Raw genomic sequence first — 20,074 nt, forward strand, 5'->3', positions numbered from 1 at the left:
TGATTTTATTTACTTATAAAGCGCACCTATAATAAAAACATATATTCTAATGCGCTGTACAATAAAAAGTAATATAATGATACATATAACATTTAAGGTAAATCATATAATGTTTATAAGCATAGGCTAAAAGTTAAATTGCATTGTATACTGTATAATATATGCTATGTAAACATGAATTACCTGGTCCTCATGAGGTTGTGCAGGATCAAGCATGCTTTGACAATGAGCTTGACAGTGGAGGGGTGATGCTGCATGGTACTTAGCAGAACCTGGAATCTGTTAGCCAGGATGCCGAATGCATTTTCTACTACCCTCCTTGCTCAGCTAAGCCTGTAGTTGAAGATGCGTTGTTCATTCGTCAGACCCCGGAGGCTGTATGGCTTCATCATGGTTGGTCGTAAGGCGAAGGCATCGTCACCGATAAAGAAGTAAGGCACGTCCTGGTTGTCGTTGGGAAGAGGCTCAGGGTCAGGGAAACCAAGGGTACCGTCTTCAGCGCATTCCTTCAGCTCACAGTCATTGTATATCTGCGCATCTGATGCTGATCCAGTACCGCCGACATCTGCCCAAATGAATTTGTAGTCAGCATCCACAAGCGCCATCAGAACAATGGAGTAGAATCCTTTGTAGTTGAAGTATTGGGACCCACTCTTTGGAGGACAGCGGCAGGCCACGTGCTTCCCGTCAAGTGCCCCACATGTATGGGGAAAGTTCCATCGTTGGAAGAACTTGTCAGCTATGGCGTGCCAACCATCAGGAGTACTTGGGCAAACCAGCACCTCATCCAGGTATTCGTCAATAATGGCTTGACAGACTTCTCTGACCACTAGGGACTGGGTGTTGTGAGGGACCCTCCATCCGAACTTCATCGAGGCATACTTGTTTCCAGAGGCAAGGTGACGCAAAGTCAGTGCCAGCTTCATGCCAGGCTCAAGCGGATCCCTGTAGAAGGTGTACTGCTTGGTTATCCTTGGACCCACTCTGGCTAGCAGCTCGTCGAACATCGCTGGGGGCATACGCAGGAAGTTGGTGAAGGATGCATGGTCCTCGTTACGGAGTTCCACCATGAGCTGGTCATACATGCCAAACTGCCGTCGCCTCCCGATCCATGGTCTCACCCAGTTCCTTCTCCTCCATTCACCTCTTCTTCTCCTGGCTCTATTGGCACGCAACTGGTACAGTGTCAAATCGATGAGGTCATGTTGATGTTGGAGGACAGCCAGTAGGTATTCTCGTCTCAGCCTTGCCGGATCCTCCATCTCTCGGATGACATGGACATCTGCTCACCATGGAGTCTGGAACACTGACGGGTTCCTCCTGTGAACCCCATTTGTATATATCAATTCCCCTAAACGCTGCCAATACGCCATTATACGATAGCTGTAAGTTAGAAACACGTTCAGTAAGTTCTGTGGTCGTCCGGAAGACGTCAAATACGTCTACATACGTCAATATGCGTTGGAGATACGTTACACATAGGTTCAAAGCACGTTACTCATAGGTTAGAAATAGGTTTCGGGTACGCTAGACATTATCTCGACGTATTTCGACTTGTGAGTAACTTACAAGTAACGTGTGTCGACGTGTGTCAACGATCGCCTAACGTGCCTACAACTTATGGCCAGCGTATGCGGAACGTGTGAGTCATACGCTGGCATACGTCGACAAATTTTGTGCATGCACAAAATTTGTCGACGAGCTCGGCGTACTACGACGTATGCCAGCGTGCTTCAGCGTGCTCTTAACGTATACAAAACTTACCCATAACGTATTCGACGTGTGCCAGCGTATTCGCCAAATTTTTCATACGTCGGCATACGCTGGCTAAAACGTCAAGGTGTGACAGCGGCTTAACAAGCTTATTATCCTCTTTCTGGAACTGAGTATTACAAATCAACAAATCAGCTCCATCAGCAAACTCCAAAATCCTTTCACCTTCTCCATTTCTCACACCATATCCGTAACCCCCATGAACTCCCTCAAAACCATCCATACTCCTTCCCACATGTCCATTCAGGTCTCCTCCCACCACAACAACTTCCTCATCTTTCACGTTTTCCATCAGCTTCTCTATCGCACACCAGAACTTGTCCTTCTCTTCATCGCTTCGACCAACCTGCGGAGCATATCCCGAGATGACGTTCACCAAGAGCTTTCCAATCATCATTTTCACCATCATCAACCTATCACTCACTCTAGTCACACTCACCACACTGTCTACAAACTCCTCAGAAAACAGGACACCAACACCATTCACGCCCTCCGGGCACCCTTGCCACACAAACTTATATTTCTGTCCCTGCCTACCCTTCACCATTCTCACACCACTTCCCTTCCATCTCATCTCTTGCACACAACATATGTCCACTCTTCTTCTGACCAATACTTCCACCACTTCTCCTGATCTCCCTGTCATTGTCCCTACATTCCATGTCCCAAACCTCAGAAACCGATCTCCACTTCGGGCTGCATCCTGCCCATATGTAGTTACCTTCGCAAAAGCGGAAGGTTATGTTTTGATCGCTGTGTATTTATTTGTATGTCTGTGTGTGTGTGTGTATGTTATTCGCATAACTCAAAAAGTATTCAACCGAATTGCATGAAATTTGGTGGGATGATTGGTTATTATACGGGACACATTTGATTAGATTTTGGGAGCAATCGGGTCAAAGGTCAAGGTCAAGGTCACGAAAAGGTCAAAATCGTATTTTTACCATAGCGCGGTCAATTTTTATCCAATTGGCATGCAACTAATGCCAAAATGTTTATCCAATTGGCATGCAACTAATGCCAAAATGTTCAGAATTCAATGCCCGATCTTGTTTGTCATAACTCGGTCAATTCTTATCCGATTTGCATGAAATCAGCACCAAACTGTTCACTGTTCTGTTCCCTACACTCCCATGCCAAGTACAGAACAGTAGCTGCGGCGAAGGTATGCGCTCTACCGAGTGCCCGTTCTAGTTGTAATTGTCATGGTTCTCTTTTTGAGGCAATGTTTTTATGGCCGGATGCCCTTCCTGACACCAACTCTCATAGTCGTCTCTTACGACACGCAGGGATACGGTGTACCTATTCTGACCAGGGTACACACTGGGAAACATTTAAAACATGGAAATTCTGGGGGTGGGGGGGGGGGGGGGGGCGGCGTCAGCATCACAGCTGCGGTTTAAACATATTCCAACAATATCCAAACAGAACCATGAAAACCATGAAAAACAATCTGGGAAAAGTCTCCAAGCGAGAACGTGGATTTGAGAAAGAAGGAGCAGAGGCGGAAGAAAAACGAGATACAGGGGGCGGGGCACAAGTCGAGACGAGGAGGAGAGCGAACAAGCATGTGTCCGGGAGGAGAGAAAGAATCAATATTGAATTCTTTGTCTATCCGTTTGTCCTGTTTTTAAAAACGCCGGACAAAGGGTAAGATGCCTGCGAGAGACAGGGGGGAGAAAAGAAAATCAAGGAAACAAGCAAATACTATGAAGGAAGAACTTACACTCACAAAACACCGATGGGGGGAAGGGAGCCCGGAAAGACCAGGCCGCGCACGACGCTCGAATAAAAAACGACCAATCACACACAAATCCGCAACAACCACAAAAGCAAAACTAAACAGAAACACACAACAACACACACACAACAAAACAACCAGCGGAATCCCGACAAAGACACGAATGGGAAAACACTCAAACTTCGATGCCGTGGAGAGCTCGAAGCAAGCCTCGTCACCCGAGGGACCTGCTTCGCAGCATACGGAGCATGCTAATCCATACGATTCTAACATGGCGAAGGTATTTCTTTGTTCACCCCCACAAACGTAACGATACATGTGTACACATTTTATACCCCTTTAAAATATTTTTAAGATAATTCTAACATGCTGGCTCAATGGTCTAATGGATAAAGCATCAGACTCCCAAGCTGGGGAGTGTGGGTTTGAATACCGTCTGGGTTGAATATTTTTTCCCCTTACTTTTTCAAGTCTTTGGACAAAAGGGTGGAAATCACTCCATTTATGACGACGAAACGTCTGATGCCCGACAGAGGTGACAGTGAGGGAGGCATTAAAAGAGAGGCTGAGTATGGTGGAGGATAATGTGGTTGAGCTTGAAAGTGGTTGGATGTCAATGAAAGATAGTCTGTTGGGAGCCGTTGGTGAGGTATGTGGATGGACAAAAGGACCACCGAGGCACTCGGAAACATAGTGGTGAGATGATGAAGTTGGAAAGAAGATTGACGAGAAGAGGAAGAAGTTCAAGGAGTGGCAGAAGGCGAAGGGTATGGGGGCAGAAAAGGCAGAGCATGAAATTTATAAGGCAGCCAAGAAGTCTGCAAAGAAAGAGGTAGCAAAGGCGCAGGAGGTATGTAGGAAAATGTTCGGAAAACGCTTGGATTTGGAAGAGGGTCAGAGAGCGGTATTCAGAATTGCAAAGCAGATAGCGAAAGAGAGGTGTGAGGTGATGGGGGTGAGTTGCTTGAAGGATGAAGTGGGACAAATCGTTGTGGACCCAGATGAAATTAAAGGAAGATGGAAGAGATGTATGGAAATACTGTTGAATGCAGAGAATGAATAGGATGGCAACATAGTAACCCAGTTTTAGGACCGGCAGAGAAGATAACCGAGAAGGAAGTTGAAGAAGCGATAAAAGCAATGAAGAGTAGAAAAGCGGGAGGGCCGACGGGAGTTGTGGGAGATATTTTGAAGGCAGCGGGAAATTGGGGTGTGAAGGGAATGACAGAGATCTGCAATCTGGTGGTGAAAGAAGGCCGCATTCCAGTGGATTGGGAACTGAGTACCCTCGTCCCTCTATACAAGGGGAACGGTGACCCTCTGGACTGTGGCTCGTATCGAGCGATAAAGTTATTGGAGCATGGAATGAAGGTATTGGAAAGGGCGTTGGAGAGGAGGATAAGGAAGAAAGTGAAGATTGACGAAATGCAGTTTGGTTTTATGCCAGGAAGAGGAACGACGGACGTGCTTTTTATTGTGAGGCAGTTGCAGGAGAAGTACATGGAGAAGAGGAAGAAGTTGTTTCTTGGGTTTGTTGATCTGGAGAAAGCATTCGATAGGGTTCCACGTGAAGTAGTGACATGGGCATTGAGGAAGTTAGGAGTGGAGGAATAGTTGATCAAAGTAGTGATGGCAATGTACAAATCAGCGCGCACAGCTGTAAGGACGAAGGACGGGAACAGTGGTGAGTTTGAGGTGAAGGTGGGAGTGCATCAGGGGTCGGTACTAAGTCCACTACTATTTGTATCTGTAATGGAGGTGCTGGCTCGGAACGTAAAGGAGGGTTTACCGTGGGAGTTGTTGTATGCAGATTATCTGGTGTTGATTGCAGAAAGTATGGATGGACTGAAGGAGAAGATGAACAAGTGGAAGGAATGTGTGGAGACAAAAGGTCTGAAGGTGAATATCGGAAAGACGAAGGTGATGGCAAGTGGTAAAGCATGTGGTGAGGTGGAAAGAACTGGGAAGTGGCCGTGTGCTGTGTGCACGAAGGGTGTCAGAGTGAATTCCATTCAATGTACAATGTGCGCTGAGTGGGTTCATCAAAAATGTAGTGGTCTGAGAGGGTCATTTACCAGTGTGGCAGCTACATTCAAATGTAAGGTGTGCACAGAGGGAGCTGCAGATGGAGGAAATGTTGAGTTGGATCTTGGAGACGGCGTGAAGCTGGAAGGTGTGAAAACATTTTGCTACTTCGGAGACATGCTGAATGGAGAAGGTGGATCAGACTCGGCAACAGTTGCTCAAGTGAGATGTGCATGGAAGAAGTTTTGGGAACTGAGTGGCGTGCTGATGAGGAGGGGAGTGTCGTTGAAGCTGAAGGGAAAGGTGTATGCTGCATGTGTGAGAAGTGTTATGATTTATGGGAGCGAGACATGGGTAATGAACGTAGAGCAGCAACGGAGGCTGGAAAGGGTGGAAATGCGAATGGTTCGGTGGATGTGTGGAGTATCGTTGAGAGAGAGGAAGACAAATGATGAATTGCGAAAGATGATGGGAATAGAGCCTGTGATAGATGATGTGAAGAGAAACAGTTTGAGATGGTTTGGTCATGTATTGAGGAAGGATGAAAGTGACTGGTTGAGAAGAGTGATGGAAATGAATGTAGAAGGGAGTAGAGGACAGGGAAGAGTGAGAAAGACTTGGCTAAAGATGGTCGAAGAAGAAATGCGGGCAAGGGGGTTAACAAGGGGAGATGCAGAAAATAGGGCAAAATGGAGAAGATTGTCATGGGGACCGCAAGGCTAACCCCCGCTCTTGCAGGGAAAATGGCCTTAAAATGCCTGTTGTTTTGTTTCAAGTCTTTTATATCATCTTGGTTAAAGTCTTGTACGATGACCAAATGCATTTTGTTTGTTTTTAAATGTATCTTGCACAAATATTGCGCTCCAAAATGCCATGGTAATCTCCTGATTTCAAGAGGCCATGCACACATTCAAGGCACCCAGTGCCAGAGGCAGCACAGCAACCCCAAAACATCACTGTGAACCTCCTCCATGTTTGAATGTAGGGAAGGTGTTCTTTTCTTTGAAGGCTTCATTTTGTTTTCTGTAAACATAGATATTGTTACAGACACGACTTTGATGTTAAAGTGGGCCGAGCGGAATGGCCGTCGTGTCCGCACAAATTACCACAAATTACCCGACTATACTCGACGTTGACGAGCCGCGCTATGCTGGCTCAATAGGAAAGAGAAGACACCCGGCTGGGTTATAATGACACAATACGACACCAGGGGTTCAGTTCTCAAGTATATTCGTACGGAAAAAGGTTAGATTACAGGGGCTAGAGGTATATTACAGGAAGACAGGCACTTAGACACACTCTTATATTAACCCTAGACAGACCACAGATAAACGGGACAACGCTGACTCACACGGGGTTTGATGGCTAGGAAAGGCAGATAGCGATGGCTCAAGGTGCACTCTTGGCTCAAAGCAGGGTACACGGTTCGGTCCAGAGATGCGGGGGGGTCTCGTCGCAGCGCTCAGAGGTGACGTTCTTTCTCAGGCCTCTCCAAACTCAGGCGCATCTGTTCCAGCGCTCGCAGGTCCGTCTTTCTCCAGCTGGGGGCGAATCTGTTTCAGCGCTCGCAGGTCCGTCTTTCTCCAGCTCGGGGCGCATCTGTTCTCACGTCCGGCGCGGGGCCGCGTATCTATCCGGCGGGGAGTGACACGCCCTCGGCTCGTTAGCGCCGCCCCAGATGGCATCGGCCCATGGCTTCTCATTGGGTGCGGGGGTTACCGGCTCCGCCCTTGACGAGGGGCCGACAGGGAGCCCCTTCGTGGTAACCCCGTGGAGCGCGTGGTCAATGGTGGCTAACCGAGCCGGAAGGAGGACGCCCACTCCCCATGCCGTCACCGCGCCGCCCCCCTCTTTTGTTGTTGTTGTTGTAGTTGGCGCTTCTTCATGGGGAAGAGATGCGGAGAGGTATGGGGAGGTCCTAAACTTCCTAACAGGTGCCATATAATCACATTCTGGTGCAACGAAGAGTCATAATTAATGGAAACAAGTCCTTAACTGACATAGATTAAGAATAACTAGCAAGATGTCCTATAATTGTCTACGTGTGGTGCGGGGGACCTGGGCACGACATTTAATGGGGGGATGAAGGGGAAGATCGGCTCTAATGGGTGTTGTTTACAGACAATGGGACTAGGGAATGGGGTAAGGGAGAGTTGGGGAGTATCGGAGAAAATAGGGGAATATTTACAAGCGGATATGGAGGCCAAATTCCATATTCGCAACATTGCACCCTTCTCTACCCTCGGGGCGTCCCGACCCGATAAATTTTTACCTACTTTAGTGTGGCACGCAATGTAGTTCCCTCTACTATTAACTCTACCCTGAGTGCGACAGTTTTACAGATATTCACAAATGAGTAAATATGTCCCCCTGCGACGTTGCACCCTTCTCCTCACAGAAACACACCCACAGGATAACCGAATCCGGAAAGAATTCTCAAACTAAACATACAGCCGGTAGGGAGCATTATTTACAAGACTACGCTGCTATTTACACTACGATCCAGGACCTGTTTTTGGAGGAACACATGCAGATGTTATGCATAGAGAGAGCGCGCTTGCCAACATCGATACACCAACCCACGAGTGCTCTGTGGCCGACGGCCTTTAATAACGTGCAGAGCACCCTTTCCGAGCATCAAAAGCACCACCCCACCACCAATCGGTGCAGTCACCATTGTTCATTGGAATAAAAATAAATGCGACAACCCCTAACCCTGCAGGTGTCTCTTGCTCTTCGTGTGGCCTTCAGTGGTGTTAATTAAAAGTGGTTCACCTGTATGGCATAGGTGCCACGTTGACCCATAGGTCCATCCCCGGGTGGTGCTTGGCCGCAAACGAACTGCGGTCCATTGTGGGTGGCCACAAACATTGCGGTCCATATGGTGTACCGATCCAGGCAGCGAACAGCGAAAGTGCAGGCCCACAACTGCGTCGCCAGCACCTCTCTCTCCTCTCTCTCTACCCCAAAGCCAGATCCTCGGAGGTGGGAGACAACAGAAGAAACAAGTGAGTAAGGTGGTAAGGGCGCAAAAGTGCACGCAATTTTGGTAATGCACACTGGGGGCACATGGGAACCAGGTGAGACAGGTACGTTCCTATCGTACGCCCCCCCCACCAGGTAACCTACATGGCCCCTCCCTTACCCCTTACTGTATCAACAAAACACAACACTACCCATAAACATCTACTTTACAAATCCACAAATACTGTCTTCCCCGTTCCTCCCATATACCAAATTCGTCTTCTCTCCCTCCTAACCAATCAAATTTGCCATTTTCAACTCTCATCAAAATTTGCCATTTTCAACTCAACATCAAAATTTGCCATCACCAATTCATCATCAGTCCCTCCTAGGGAGGGAGAGATGGAATCACCCCAATGTCTCATCCACGTCGTGATGCGTCTCACAAATCCAACAGCAATCTCATTTCCTGCAACAAACAAAGAAAACACAGGTGTGGAGTCATCATCATCACCACAGGCAAGTGGCTGCGTATGGTGCGACAGGTTCATCAATCCTAACTATCTCCTAAATGACTTTAACAACTTTACACTACCCGGGGGCTTTCTCCGGCCAAACCATTGGCCCTCTTACACTATGGGTTCTAAAAACCAATTCCCATTGGCCAAACTGTGGTGCTCTTCAATTTGGGGTCTCACTCCCCCGATTCATCTCCCGGTGCCCTCGCACAATTTCTGGGCTGCGGCGTGTACCTCTCCCAGTGGGTCTACCCACCTGCACACCTCCACCACTGCAGTTGCCTCCGAGCTTACCTGCTCCTTGCCCTAACCTAACTACCTGGGGAAGGCCCTCTGGCACTCTCCCCACTCGGTGCCCTCTCTGGCACTGGGCTACCCGGGTCCATCCTCCGGATCCTCGGGCCCCATCCACAACTCTACCGGCTCCCAGAGCCCACCTGCGGCCTCGCCTGGCCGACATCCTCACAGTGGTGGAGTGCCCAACCAACTACACACACTAACAGGCTACACGCCCAGCCATTTCCACAACACTAATGCACCCATTCACAACACCATTCTGCAACCGCACCACAAATGCCAATATCCAACCACAATTTACCTGCACCCTCTACCTAACACTTACACTACCCGCCCCGGGTATCCGTGATGGGGGTCCACTCTTCCCCCATCCACACCTTCGCACCATGCACACCACTCCGTACCACTTACTCCAACTCTCTCCACACACCTGTACTTGCACACCTGTGCTCTCACACCTGGTGCCACCTGCACCCTTCTCTCCCCAAGCGCATTCGCGCTGATCCACACACTCACTACTCACACACTGCTCCACACACCTGTCCAGTTGCACACCTGTGCAATCACACCTGTTCAATCCTCACACACACGCGGCATCATCTCAGCTAACTACTCCCTTCTGAAACTTGCGCTTCCCAGTCGTCCCTTTAAACTATTGCGCTCCCTCGTCATTATCATCCATACTAATCTACCTGCGTCCCCACTACAGGTTTCAGTCACTAACTAACCTTAACGTTACCTAAGGTCATCTTCTCTAGATCCCTACACACAATATCCTAACCCACCCGGGCTAGTTTTCACTGCCATACACCCCATAAGCTATTGCTCCTTTGCCCCCCATGGGAAGGATGGTGGATTTGCCATCCCACCACATCGGGGGTCTCTCACTACCAATTTTGCACATCAAATTTCAACAAATTAAAAATTTTCTATTTACTGCCAATTCTATTCACTTTTCTAAATTTTGTATCGAATCACTACTATCACTATCACCATTACCCGTCTACTTATTACTGCCTCTCGGTGCGCCAATTCCTGTCCAAAGCCCGGCTTCGTAAAGCCAAGCAATGGATGCTGGTTGTTTTGTGCCAGCGGCTGGATGCGTCCAGCACTCGGTGCAGGGAAGGAGGTTTACCCGGGCCGAGATCCCACGCACCATCTCGGCACGGAACCATCCAATGTCCCGATCTCGACCTGCCGGCACGTCTCAACAAAACGTGGTCGCCATAACGACCCTTCCTATCGGGCTGCCAGCTCCGCCTAGTGGAGCCTGGACGCGGCCGTTCAAAGCGAGGCCCGGCACGCACCGAGGGCCTGCTTCGGCTAAAAGTCGTTCTAAACTCTACCCCGTCTAACGTCGATGCTTCACCTGCATGCTTACATCCCGCAGCCCGTTCCTTGCTCACACATCCAGCCGTGCCCATGCTCCTCGTACCTTTCCTTACACACCCAGGTACCCTCATTCCACTCACAGCCTTGGTCACACACCTGACCACCGAACACTTTGGCACACATTCGTTGCTCGCACACCTCACCAACACACCGCTTCGCGCCCCCTCCTCTGTCACCTCCTCTGTGACAATCACAGGTGTGCCCTCATTCGCACACCCAACCACGTGCCTCACCACCAACTCCAGCGTGCATTCCCACTCACGCTCTACCATTCCAGGTGTGCATCCTTCCATCCCAGGTGTACATCCTCGCTCACCTGTCACAACTAACTCACGCTCCATGTCACTCTCACTACTTTCACCTCCATTCCTGACAGCGCACTCACCCTTACTCTTGACAGCACACTCTTTCCCCATGCACCTGTCCGTCACACACCTTTCTCGCGCACACTCTCCCGTTACACCCTCTGTAACACTCACCACAGGTGGACACTCTTCCTTACTTCTGACAGCGCACTCTTTCCTCATGCACCTGTCCGTCACACACCTTTCTCGCGCACACTCTCCCGTTACACCCTCTGTAACACTCACCACACCGCGCTTCCACGTGCTCCCTCGCACACGCGCTACGACCGACTCACTCTCGCCAGCACACTCACTCCTTGGCACGCACTTTTTCCTCACACACCCCAGAGTCGGATTTTCTCGCACACCTCCTTTTTCGCACACCAGACCTGTCGCACACTTCACCAACGGCCTCTCACGAACACCCGGGTCTATCTCGACCCCCAAGCCTCTTAAATCACCTGGCGCATCATACGCACGACCATATTGGTCACCACTTACACCGGGTCCTCTTCCTCTTCGCTTCTCCTCCATCACCTGCGAATCCCTCATCCGGTTAATGAGCACATCATCACGATCCAAACACAGACTTTGGACCAATTCTTTTATCTCCTCTTTTATCTCTTTCTTATCCCCTCTCCGTCGCTTCTTAATTTCGCTCATCCCTTCTTCCACTTCTTCTAATTTGTGCTTCACCTCTTTTATTCCCCGGTACGTCTCCTCAAGCTCATCCTCTAAGGCTACCTTGACCGTTTCCAGGTGCGTCCTCACCTGCCGGTCCTTCGTCTCCATTACCTCTATGACCTCGTCCAACCTCGTTGTCAGTCCCTCACGTACCATCTGACATTCCCTCTTCGTCGCTACCAAGTCATCTTTTAGTTCTTTCTGTGTCGCCTTTAAACCTCCTAATACCGCAGTGTTCCTTTGAACCTGCTCCGTTAGTTCTTTTTGTCCCTCCGTCAGCTGTTCCACCTCCTGCGTCAGGACCTCTATGCCCCCCTGTAACTTTACAGTCCCCTTTCTCACCTCCTTCTCCATGTGCTCCCTACAGTGCCTCACCTCCTCGCGCACTCCTCCGACCTCCTCACTCACTCCTCCTCTGATCTGCTCTCCCATCACTTGCATCTCCTGCCCAGATGCCACCCTCATCTGCTCCATTTGATTCTCTTGAGCGGCCATTCTGTTTTCTACCCCCGTTAACCCAGTTTTCACTCCCTCTATCTGATTCTCCTGGGCAGCCATTCTATTTTCTACCCCCTCTAACCCATTTCTCACCTCCTTTATCCCATTGTCTAACCCCTCAAAATTTTTGTCTAACTTCCCAATTTTCTTGTCTAACTCCTCAAAATTATTGTCTAACTTCCCAATTTTCTTGTCTAACTCCTCAAAATTATTGTCTAACTTCTCACCGGTACCCCTCGCTTCGTCCCTCATTACCCCCAATTGCTCACTCCGAGCCCTCGCTTCGTCCCTCATTACCCCCAATTGCTCACTCCGAGCCCTCGCTTCGTCCCTCATTACCCCCAATTGCTCACTCCGAGCCCTCGCTTCGTCCCTCATTACCCCCATTTGGTTTCCCAAGTCATTCCTCAGGTCTTCACTTGTCTGGACCATGAGCGCCTTTATTTGTATAAAAAACAAGTTCAAATCCACCGGGGGCGCTGCCACGGTCGCTGGCGCGGTGATCAGCGAGGCGCCATTTTGCGCGCCCGCTTCTTCGTGCGTGACGGCGCTATTTTGCGAACCTGCCGCCCTCACTGCTTCGCTCTCCTCCTGTCCCTCATTTTGGTCCTGGATCGACCCTACTTCACTCTCCCCTACCGGACCCCAGCCGTCTTGATCCGCCATAGCGCGACTTGCAAAATTCGAGTTTCGTAAAACAAAACAAATTTCGGCCGCTCCAAATTTTGACCAAATTTTTTTTTTTCCTCTATTCGTTTTTTTTTTTTTTTTTTTTTCCTTCAAAATTTGGTCGGGCCTCGAATCTCACTCCCGACACCAATTGTTACAGACACGACTTTGATGTTAAAGTGGGCCGAGCGGAATGGCCGTCGTGTCCGCACAAATTACCACAAATTACCCGACTATACTCGACGTTGACGAGCCGCGCTATGCTGGCTCAATAGGAAAGAGAAGACACCCGGCTGGGTTATAATGACACAATACGACACCAGGGGTTCAGTTCTCAAGTATATTCGTACGGAAAAAGGTTAGATTACAGGGGCTAGAGGTATATTACAGGAAGACAGGCACTTAGACACACTCTTATATTAACCCTAGACAGACCACAGATAAACGGGACAACGCTGACTCACACGGGGTTTGATGGCTAGGAAAGGCAGATAGCGATGGCTCAAGGTGCACTCTTGGCTCAAAGCAGGGTACACGGTTCGGTCCAGAGATGCGGGGGGGTCTCGTCGCAGCGCTCAGAGGTGACGTTCTTTCTCAGGCCTCTCCAAACTCAGGCGCATCTGTTCCAGCGCTCGCAGGTCCGTCTTTCTCCAGCTGGGGGCGAATCTGTTTCAGCGCTCGCAGGTCCGTCTTTCTCCAGCTCGGGGCGCATCTGTTCTCACGTCCGGCGCGGGGCCGCGTATCTATCCGGCGGGGAGTGACACGCCCTCGGCTCGTTAGCGCCGCCCCAGATGGCATCGGCCCATGGCTTCTCATTGGGTGCGGGGGTTACCGGCTCCGCCCTTGACGAGGGGCCGACAGGGAGCCCCTTCGTGGTAACCCCGTGGAGCGCGTGGTCAATGGTGGCTAACCGAGCCGGAAGGAGGACGCCCACTCCCCATGCCGTCACCGCGCCGCCCCCCTCTTTTGTTGTTGTTGTTGTAGTTGGCGCTTCTTCATGGGGAAGAGATGCGGAGAGGTATGGGGAGGTCCTAAACTTCCTAACAGGTGCCATATAATCACATTCTGGTGCAACGAAGAGTCATAATTAATGGAAACAAGTCCTTAACTGACATAGATTAAGAATAACTAGCAAGATGTCCTATAATTGTCTACGTGTGGTGCGGGGGACCTGGGCACGACATTTAATGGGGGGATGAAGGGGAAGATCGGCTCTAATGGGTGTTGTTTACAGACAATGGGACTAGGGAATGGGGTAAGGGAGAGTTGGGGAGTATCGGAGAAAATAGGGGAATATTTACAAGCGGATATGGAGGCCAAATTCCATATTCGCAACAATATGATGTGCTTGACCAAAAATCTCTAATTTGGTTTAATCTGTCCACAGGACATTCTTCCAGAAGGATTTTGGCTTGTTCAGGTGTGTTTTCGCAAACTCCAGTCAGACTTTTTCAGCAGTGGGGTCCTCCTGGGTCTCTTACCATAGAACCCCCTTTCATTGAGTTGGCGACGGATGGTGTGAGTTGAAACTGTCGTACCTTGTGTCTGAAGGTCAGCTTGAATCTGTTTGGCAGTTGATCGAGGTGCTTTCTCCACCATTCGAACAATCCTTTGCTACAATCTTCGATCAGGTTTTCTCTTGCGGCCATGTCCTGGGAGGTTGGTTACAGTGTCATGGGCCTTCGACTTCCCGATAACTTTGCGTATGGTGGACACAAGAACATCAAGGTCTCTGGAGATGGGCTTGTAGCCTTGAGATTGTCTGTGATTGGCCTTATGGATAAAGCATTGTTTGTTTCATTCTTGTTGGCTACATTCTTGTGTCTGACCTCCTCAGACAATAATCTCTAGTTTTCTTTCTTTTTTCCATGCTCATTGTGGTACCACAGTGACACAAAACAGCAGAATGACTCCTTTGCTCCATTCAAACTGGTTGAATGAGTGATTTTTATATTGCAGGCACCTGCAACTCACCATCGGTGAGTTCATTTCCAAAGTAAAGGAGAATCACCTGCTTGAAATGTAATCATTTCTAACAACTTCTAATAGGTGCCAATAATATTGTCTGGGTCATTTTAGGATTTCTGTGTGGAATAAGCGAAGATTTAGTTCTATTTTCAGGGTTTTTTTGTTTTGTTCCACTGCAAACCAAATAAATACATATGTGGATACCAAAATATTTTTTTAATTTCAAGAATTTTCTGGAAGAAATGGTGCATTATTTGAAAAAAAGTGCAAGGGAGCCAATAGTTTTTGGCCATGACTGTATATACTGTATTTAAAAAAATAGTAGGAGTTTCTGAAGAGTCCTGTTTGACTATATAAATCAGTCTTTATGCCTCCACCGACTAACTCGGCGGAGGCATTGTTTTCAGGCTGTCCGTCCGTCCGTGATAGGTTTTCGTTACCGCGATAACTTGAGAACGGCTAAAGGCATCTTAGTCAAACTTGGTGCAGGTATGTATAATGAGGTAAAGATGAACTGGTTAGATTTTGGGGTCACGAGGTCAAAGGACAAAGGTCATAGGTCATGTTAAGTAAAAAAATACTGTTACCACGAGAACTTGTGAACCAGTGATGGGATTCTGATCAAATTTGGTACATTTATGTAGAATGATGTTAAGATGAACTGATTAGATTTTGGGGTCAAGAGGTCAAAGTCTGTAATATGTCTATAACTTGAGAACGGCTGAAATTATCTAATTCAAACTTGGTACAGGTATGTATAATGATGTAAACATGAACTGATTAAATTTTTGGGTGAAGAGGTCAAAGGTCAGAAGTCATGTCAGGTGAAAATGTGATAACTTGAGAACAGCTGAACGGATTTAAATCAAACTTGGTACAAGTCTTATCATGATGAAATAATGTGAGCATAGGCATATCAGTCGATGTCGTGACGTCGAAGAGTGTCGATCTAGTTTATAGATTAATTTGAAAAGCTAGTTGTGCATGATTTCTGTTTGGACATGTGTTTCCCTATGTGCAGACTTTGTCACGAGTGGAGAAGATCGTTCAGTACGTGTGTGGCGTGAAAACGAATGTGTGCAAACGCTGCGTATTCCTACACAGTCAGCCTGGTCTGTGTGTGCTCTGCCTAATCGGGATATTGCAGTCGGCTGCAGGTAGATGTGCAAATACATTGTGGAAGCTTGTTTCAGAAATGGAATCGAAGGTATTTTTCAGCTTTTTACTGGGAAAATGTGTCCTTTTTTCATTCAGGTGAGCTCACTTTATTGGCTCGTGGCATAGCACAGTTAAGGACAATGGAATGGCATCAAGGTTTTGGGTTGAAATACAGCTGAAGACAGAAGTTTTAAGCCGGCCGTACACTAGCCGATGCAACATAACAGACTACCCTCGGCGTCCTCCCCTACCCATAGGTCTTACCCGCATTCCTTGTTTATCTGTCTCCGTTGATTTTGTCCTTTGGTTCTGTTGCGTCCTGATACGTTCTGTGTTCTAACTCTTCCACGATTCTTGCCTTTGTATAAAAATAAGCTTAGTCTGTGAAATTCTTTTGATAATTGTGTGATGTGTGGCAGTTGACGATTGTCATCAACAACCTTTTCAGGCGCATCAACGATTGTCGTAAAAGTTGAATATGTTCAACATTTATGACGCGTTGTCGACAACAGTCGTGCATGAATGTGTTCTGTGTGGCAGTCTATGTTGATCGCTGACGCAGTGCAGTGTATCGCCAAATTTAACTTCAGCTATCGGTGACTTCCGGTGTTGCTGTTGTCTTAGCGGTTAGGGTGCCGGCTTGGGATCCTAGGATCCTGGCTTCGAATCCCAGTCAATCGCTGAAATAACACCAGGGGGGTTGACTCAGCCTGTCATCCTTCCGAAGTCGGTAAATTGAGTACCAGTTCACCGGTAATTCCTTGGGTGTCGCAAGAGGTGACTAACAGGGTTGGTGGCAGGAAGGGCATCCGGCCATAAAACATTGCTTCAAAAAGGGGACCAGGGTGCCCGAAAAAGGCCAACGCCTGCTCTGCGGGGGGAAATGGCCTCTAAAGGTGGTTCTTCTTCTTCTTCTATCGGTGACTTCCGGGTGTAGTGTCAAATAGCGAACTTTGAAGCCCAAAAAAGGTATTATGAAAGTTCAATGTAGTAGCCTGAACCTGACCTGTTTCCTTCAGTATTTAGCAAACCTTCAAAAAATACGAAAATACTGCTATTCTTGGTACATTGTGATATAAATACTTTTAATGACAAAATTCACTAGCTCATTAAAGTGTTGGAAGCATTAGGGGGCGTATGAACCAGCGATCCTTAGCTTATACACTGCCCAGATAGGTAAATGTTTCTATGTGCACAATTTTTGGCCTCGCTCCAGGTTGCAGGACTTGTAGGGGAGAGGCGTTTGATATTCAGAAGGGCATTCAAACCAGAGACCCTTAGCCTATACACCGTCCAGATAAATGGTGGGCTCAACACCCAGACCTGTGACAAACTGACCGAGGTGAATCCTCAAGTTTAAACAAACACCGATGTACAATAACAAAGTACCTGCCGAACAAGCACTGATATACAATAACAGCCCATGGGAAATTACAAAATATGTTTGGTCATGGAGGGATGGCCGTTGGGGTGAGACAACACCAATGTTGCTTATGTTTAGTGTTAAACAAACCCAGAACTGCTGAAATAGTTACCAAATATCGAATGAGCCTTGCAGCAAGTTAATCTAGCATGTTGAATGCTTCCGAAGCCGGCCTCCTCTCCACCAAGCTCCTTACCCACAGCCGCTTCCTTTTCCTGGCATGCTGTCGACGACATACCAACCCTTCTGCCAAAGCAGCAGTGCCCAGAGTTTTAACCCTTCTCATCCTCTCCCTACATTTCTTCTTCATTGGAATTTTGTTTTCCGACAATAGTGTCGTCGATAGACTGCCACACACTACGGGGCTATGATAAAACAAAATTGTCAAAGATTTGTGTCCAATCATCTCGTGTCATGTCGGAAAAGATTGGCTTGTTTGCGGTGGGCCTTCAGGATTGAGATATATGCCTTTGGAAACAAAGATTGTGTCAGAATTACCTTTTCCCTCACAAATTTTCTGTAAAAACCCAGCAGCTCACTAATACCCTTCATAAAGGGAGGAATCTGCCTGCCTGACTTAGCTTACCCTGTGGTGCCAATCAACACATTGAGGATGAAACTTGATTACCTTGGGAATGCTTGGAATGGGAACTAAATTGTGACTATGTCAAAAGGCAGTGCCACTTAAAATCCCTGAAAAAGAAAAAAAAATTGCGTTGGACCCATTTCTAAATTTGAATCCACAGAATCATGTACGGTTGTTCTTGTTGAATTATAGAAATGTAGCTTAGATATTGTTATGGTCGTACGTCTTCTACAATGGTCGTGCTGCGGGCAGGTAAGGGTTGAAAAGGTCCACGCATCCACTGGTTTAATTTGGGCACGAATCGGTATTTAAGAACACATGACTGTGGCAAATCTGCGTGACAAGATTGGCTGAGCAAGCCCGTCAAGAGATCCGCTTTACAAGTGCTTTAGCACGAACCCAATCTAATCTGACTAGCTAGCTTGTTTATAAGCCAATACACTATGCGTTTATGGGGCCCGCTCCTGATGACCACACGAGTTCATCAACGGGGATTTGTTACAATGATAGAGTGCAGGGAGGAGGAGATAAAAAGGGGAGAAGATGAACACAGATGCACTGCAGCGATCGCTGACTGTAACAAATAACCCAGCACACCCTCGAGACCTCAATGGCTTAAACTAATAACTTATCGCATTAACTCAGGGGCATACAGGACAGAGATAGAATAGGCAAGACAGAGAAAGTGAAAATGGAAACATGCTTGTGCATGTGGCATGGTCTTCCTTCTGGGTGCGCAGCAGATCAGCCCGGGCTAACAGATCAGCCCGGGCAAGCCTTCCATGCTTGTCCAACTCAGTTTTAAGTACACGACGAATGACAGGAACAGCAGCAGGGATGGCAACCAACTACCAGAAGCAAGAGAAAGGACAAGCACGTGCAGTGTGAGGGCTTACATTAAGTCCCGTGGGGTGTGTTGGACCACCATTGGCCGCCTCAGCCTGTCGGGTAATGATAGCCTGCGCTGATTGGTGGGGCAAGCCAGGCGAAATTACACACCACGGTTGATCTGTTGGCCTTGAGTGTGCCAGATGTCAATGCACAGACCTTGAGTGTGCCAGATGTCAATGCACAGACCTTGAGTGTGCCAGATGTCAATGTATCCTGTCTTTGCTGCATCTTGTGTCGTCACGCTGACCCCAAAAAACATGACCCTTCTGCACTGGCCCCACAACTTTTGTCACCCTCTTGGTTAAAGTTGTAATTGTAATCTGGGAACTAGGGGTGAGGTGTTGGGCATTGCCCTTGCGATGAGCATTCAAATGTGAGCACAGTTAGCACACAAAAGCTGTTGCTATGGCTGCAATGAGAGATAAAGTTGTGTACCATTCGTGTCATCCCCTTTTTTTGCATGGTGTGCTTTACTAGCGATGGGACAATCCGCATATTCACCGAAGATTCGTCACGTGTGGCTAGCGTCGAGCTGTGTGCCGAGTTTGAATCTGAACTTGCGTCCTCAAGCATTGATCCAATGTCCAGCGAGCTGGGAGGAATTTCCACTACAGACTTGCCTGGACGTGAACACCTAGAGGAGCCAGGTGAGGGTTTTGTTGTGGAAATTTTTTATTTTGTGGTATGATAAATTTGGCTCATGGAATAAGGCTCGTGGAAAGGTGAGAACGCAGAACAGTGCTAAGCGAGGAAACGCCAACAGCAGAGTAGAGGGACACAACAGAGAGATGATTGGTGAGGGGAAGAATGACAGAGAGGGGAGGGGTAGGAGAACACAGGGGTGAACTAGAACGACACTCAGTAGAAAGCATACCTCCACCTGGTTGACCATATCACTCAATGGTGAAGAATCACTTAAGCAATTCTACCAGCTGGATCTGGATCCGGATTTTCACCAAAATTGAATCGATTCTTCCTTGTCACACACACAACCTGTCCAACAAGTTTCCTCCAAATCCATCCATAACTTTTTGAGATATCCTGCTATGTATCGTTTTAGGCCCTATCTCCCAATTGTGAAGAATCACTTAAAATATTCTAGTAGCCAGATCCGAATCCGGATCTTCACCAAAATCTAATCAT

General features: G+C 48.0%; 1 protein-coding gene across 2 annotated transcripts in view; it reads left to right on the top strand.

Moving 5' to 3' along the window:
- The window catches only part of PLAA (phospholipase A2 activating protein), an 86,565-nt gene that overhangs the window by 24,013 nt on the left and 42,478 nt on the right, over positions 1 to 20,074 (top strand). For both annotated transcript variants that reach the window (XM_068107743.2, XM_068107744.2), the window contains 2 exons: positions 15,895 to 16,030; positions 19,409 to 19,578. In XM_068107743.2, the coding sequence (XP_067963844.1) occupies positions 15,895 to 16,030; positions 19,409 to 19,578 (306 nt within the window). The remainder of the gene's footprint in view (positions 1 to 15,894; positions 16,031 to 19,408; positions 19,579 to 20,074) is intronic.

The sequence above is a fragment of the Myxine glutinosa genome, chromosome 2, assembly GCF_964187855.1.
Source record: "Myxine glutinosa chromosome 2, kmMyxGlut1.1, whole genome shotgun sequence".
Lineage (NCBI taxonomy): Eukaryota > Metazoa > Chordata > Myxini > Myxiniformes > Myxinidae > Myxine > Myxine glutinosa.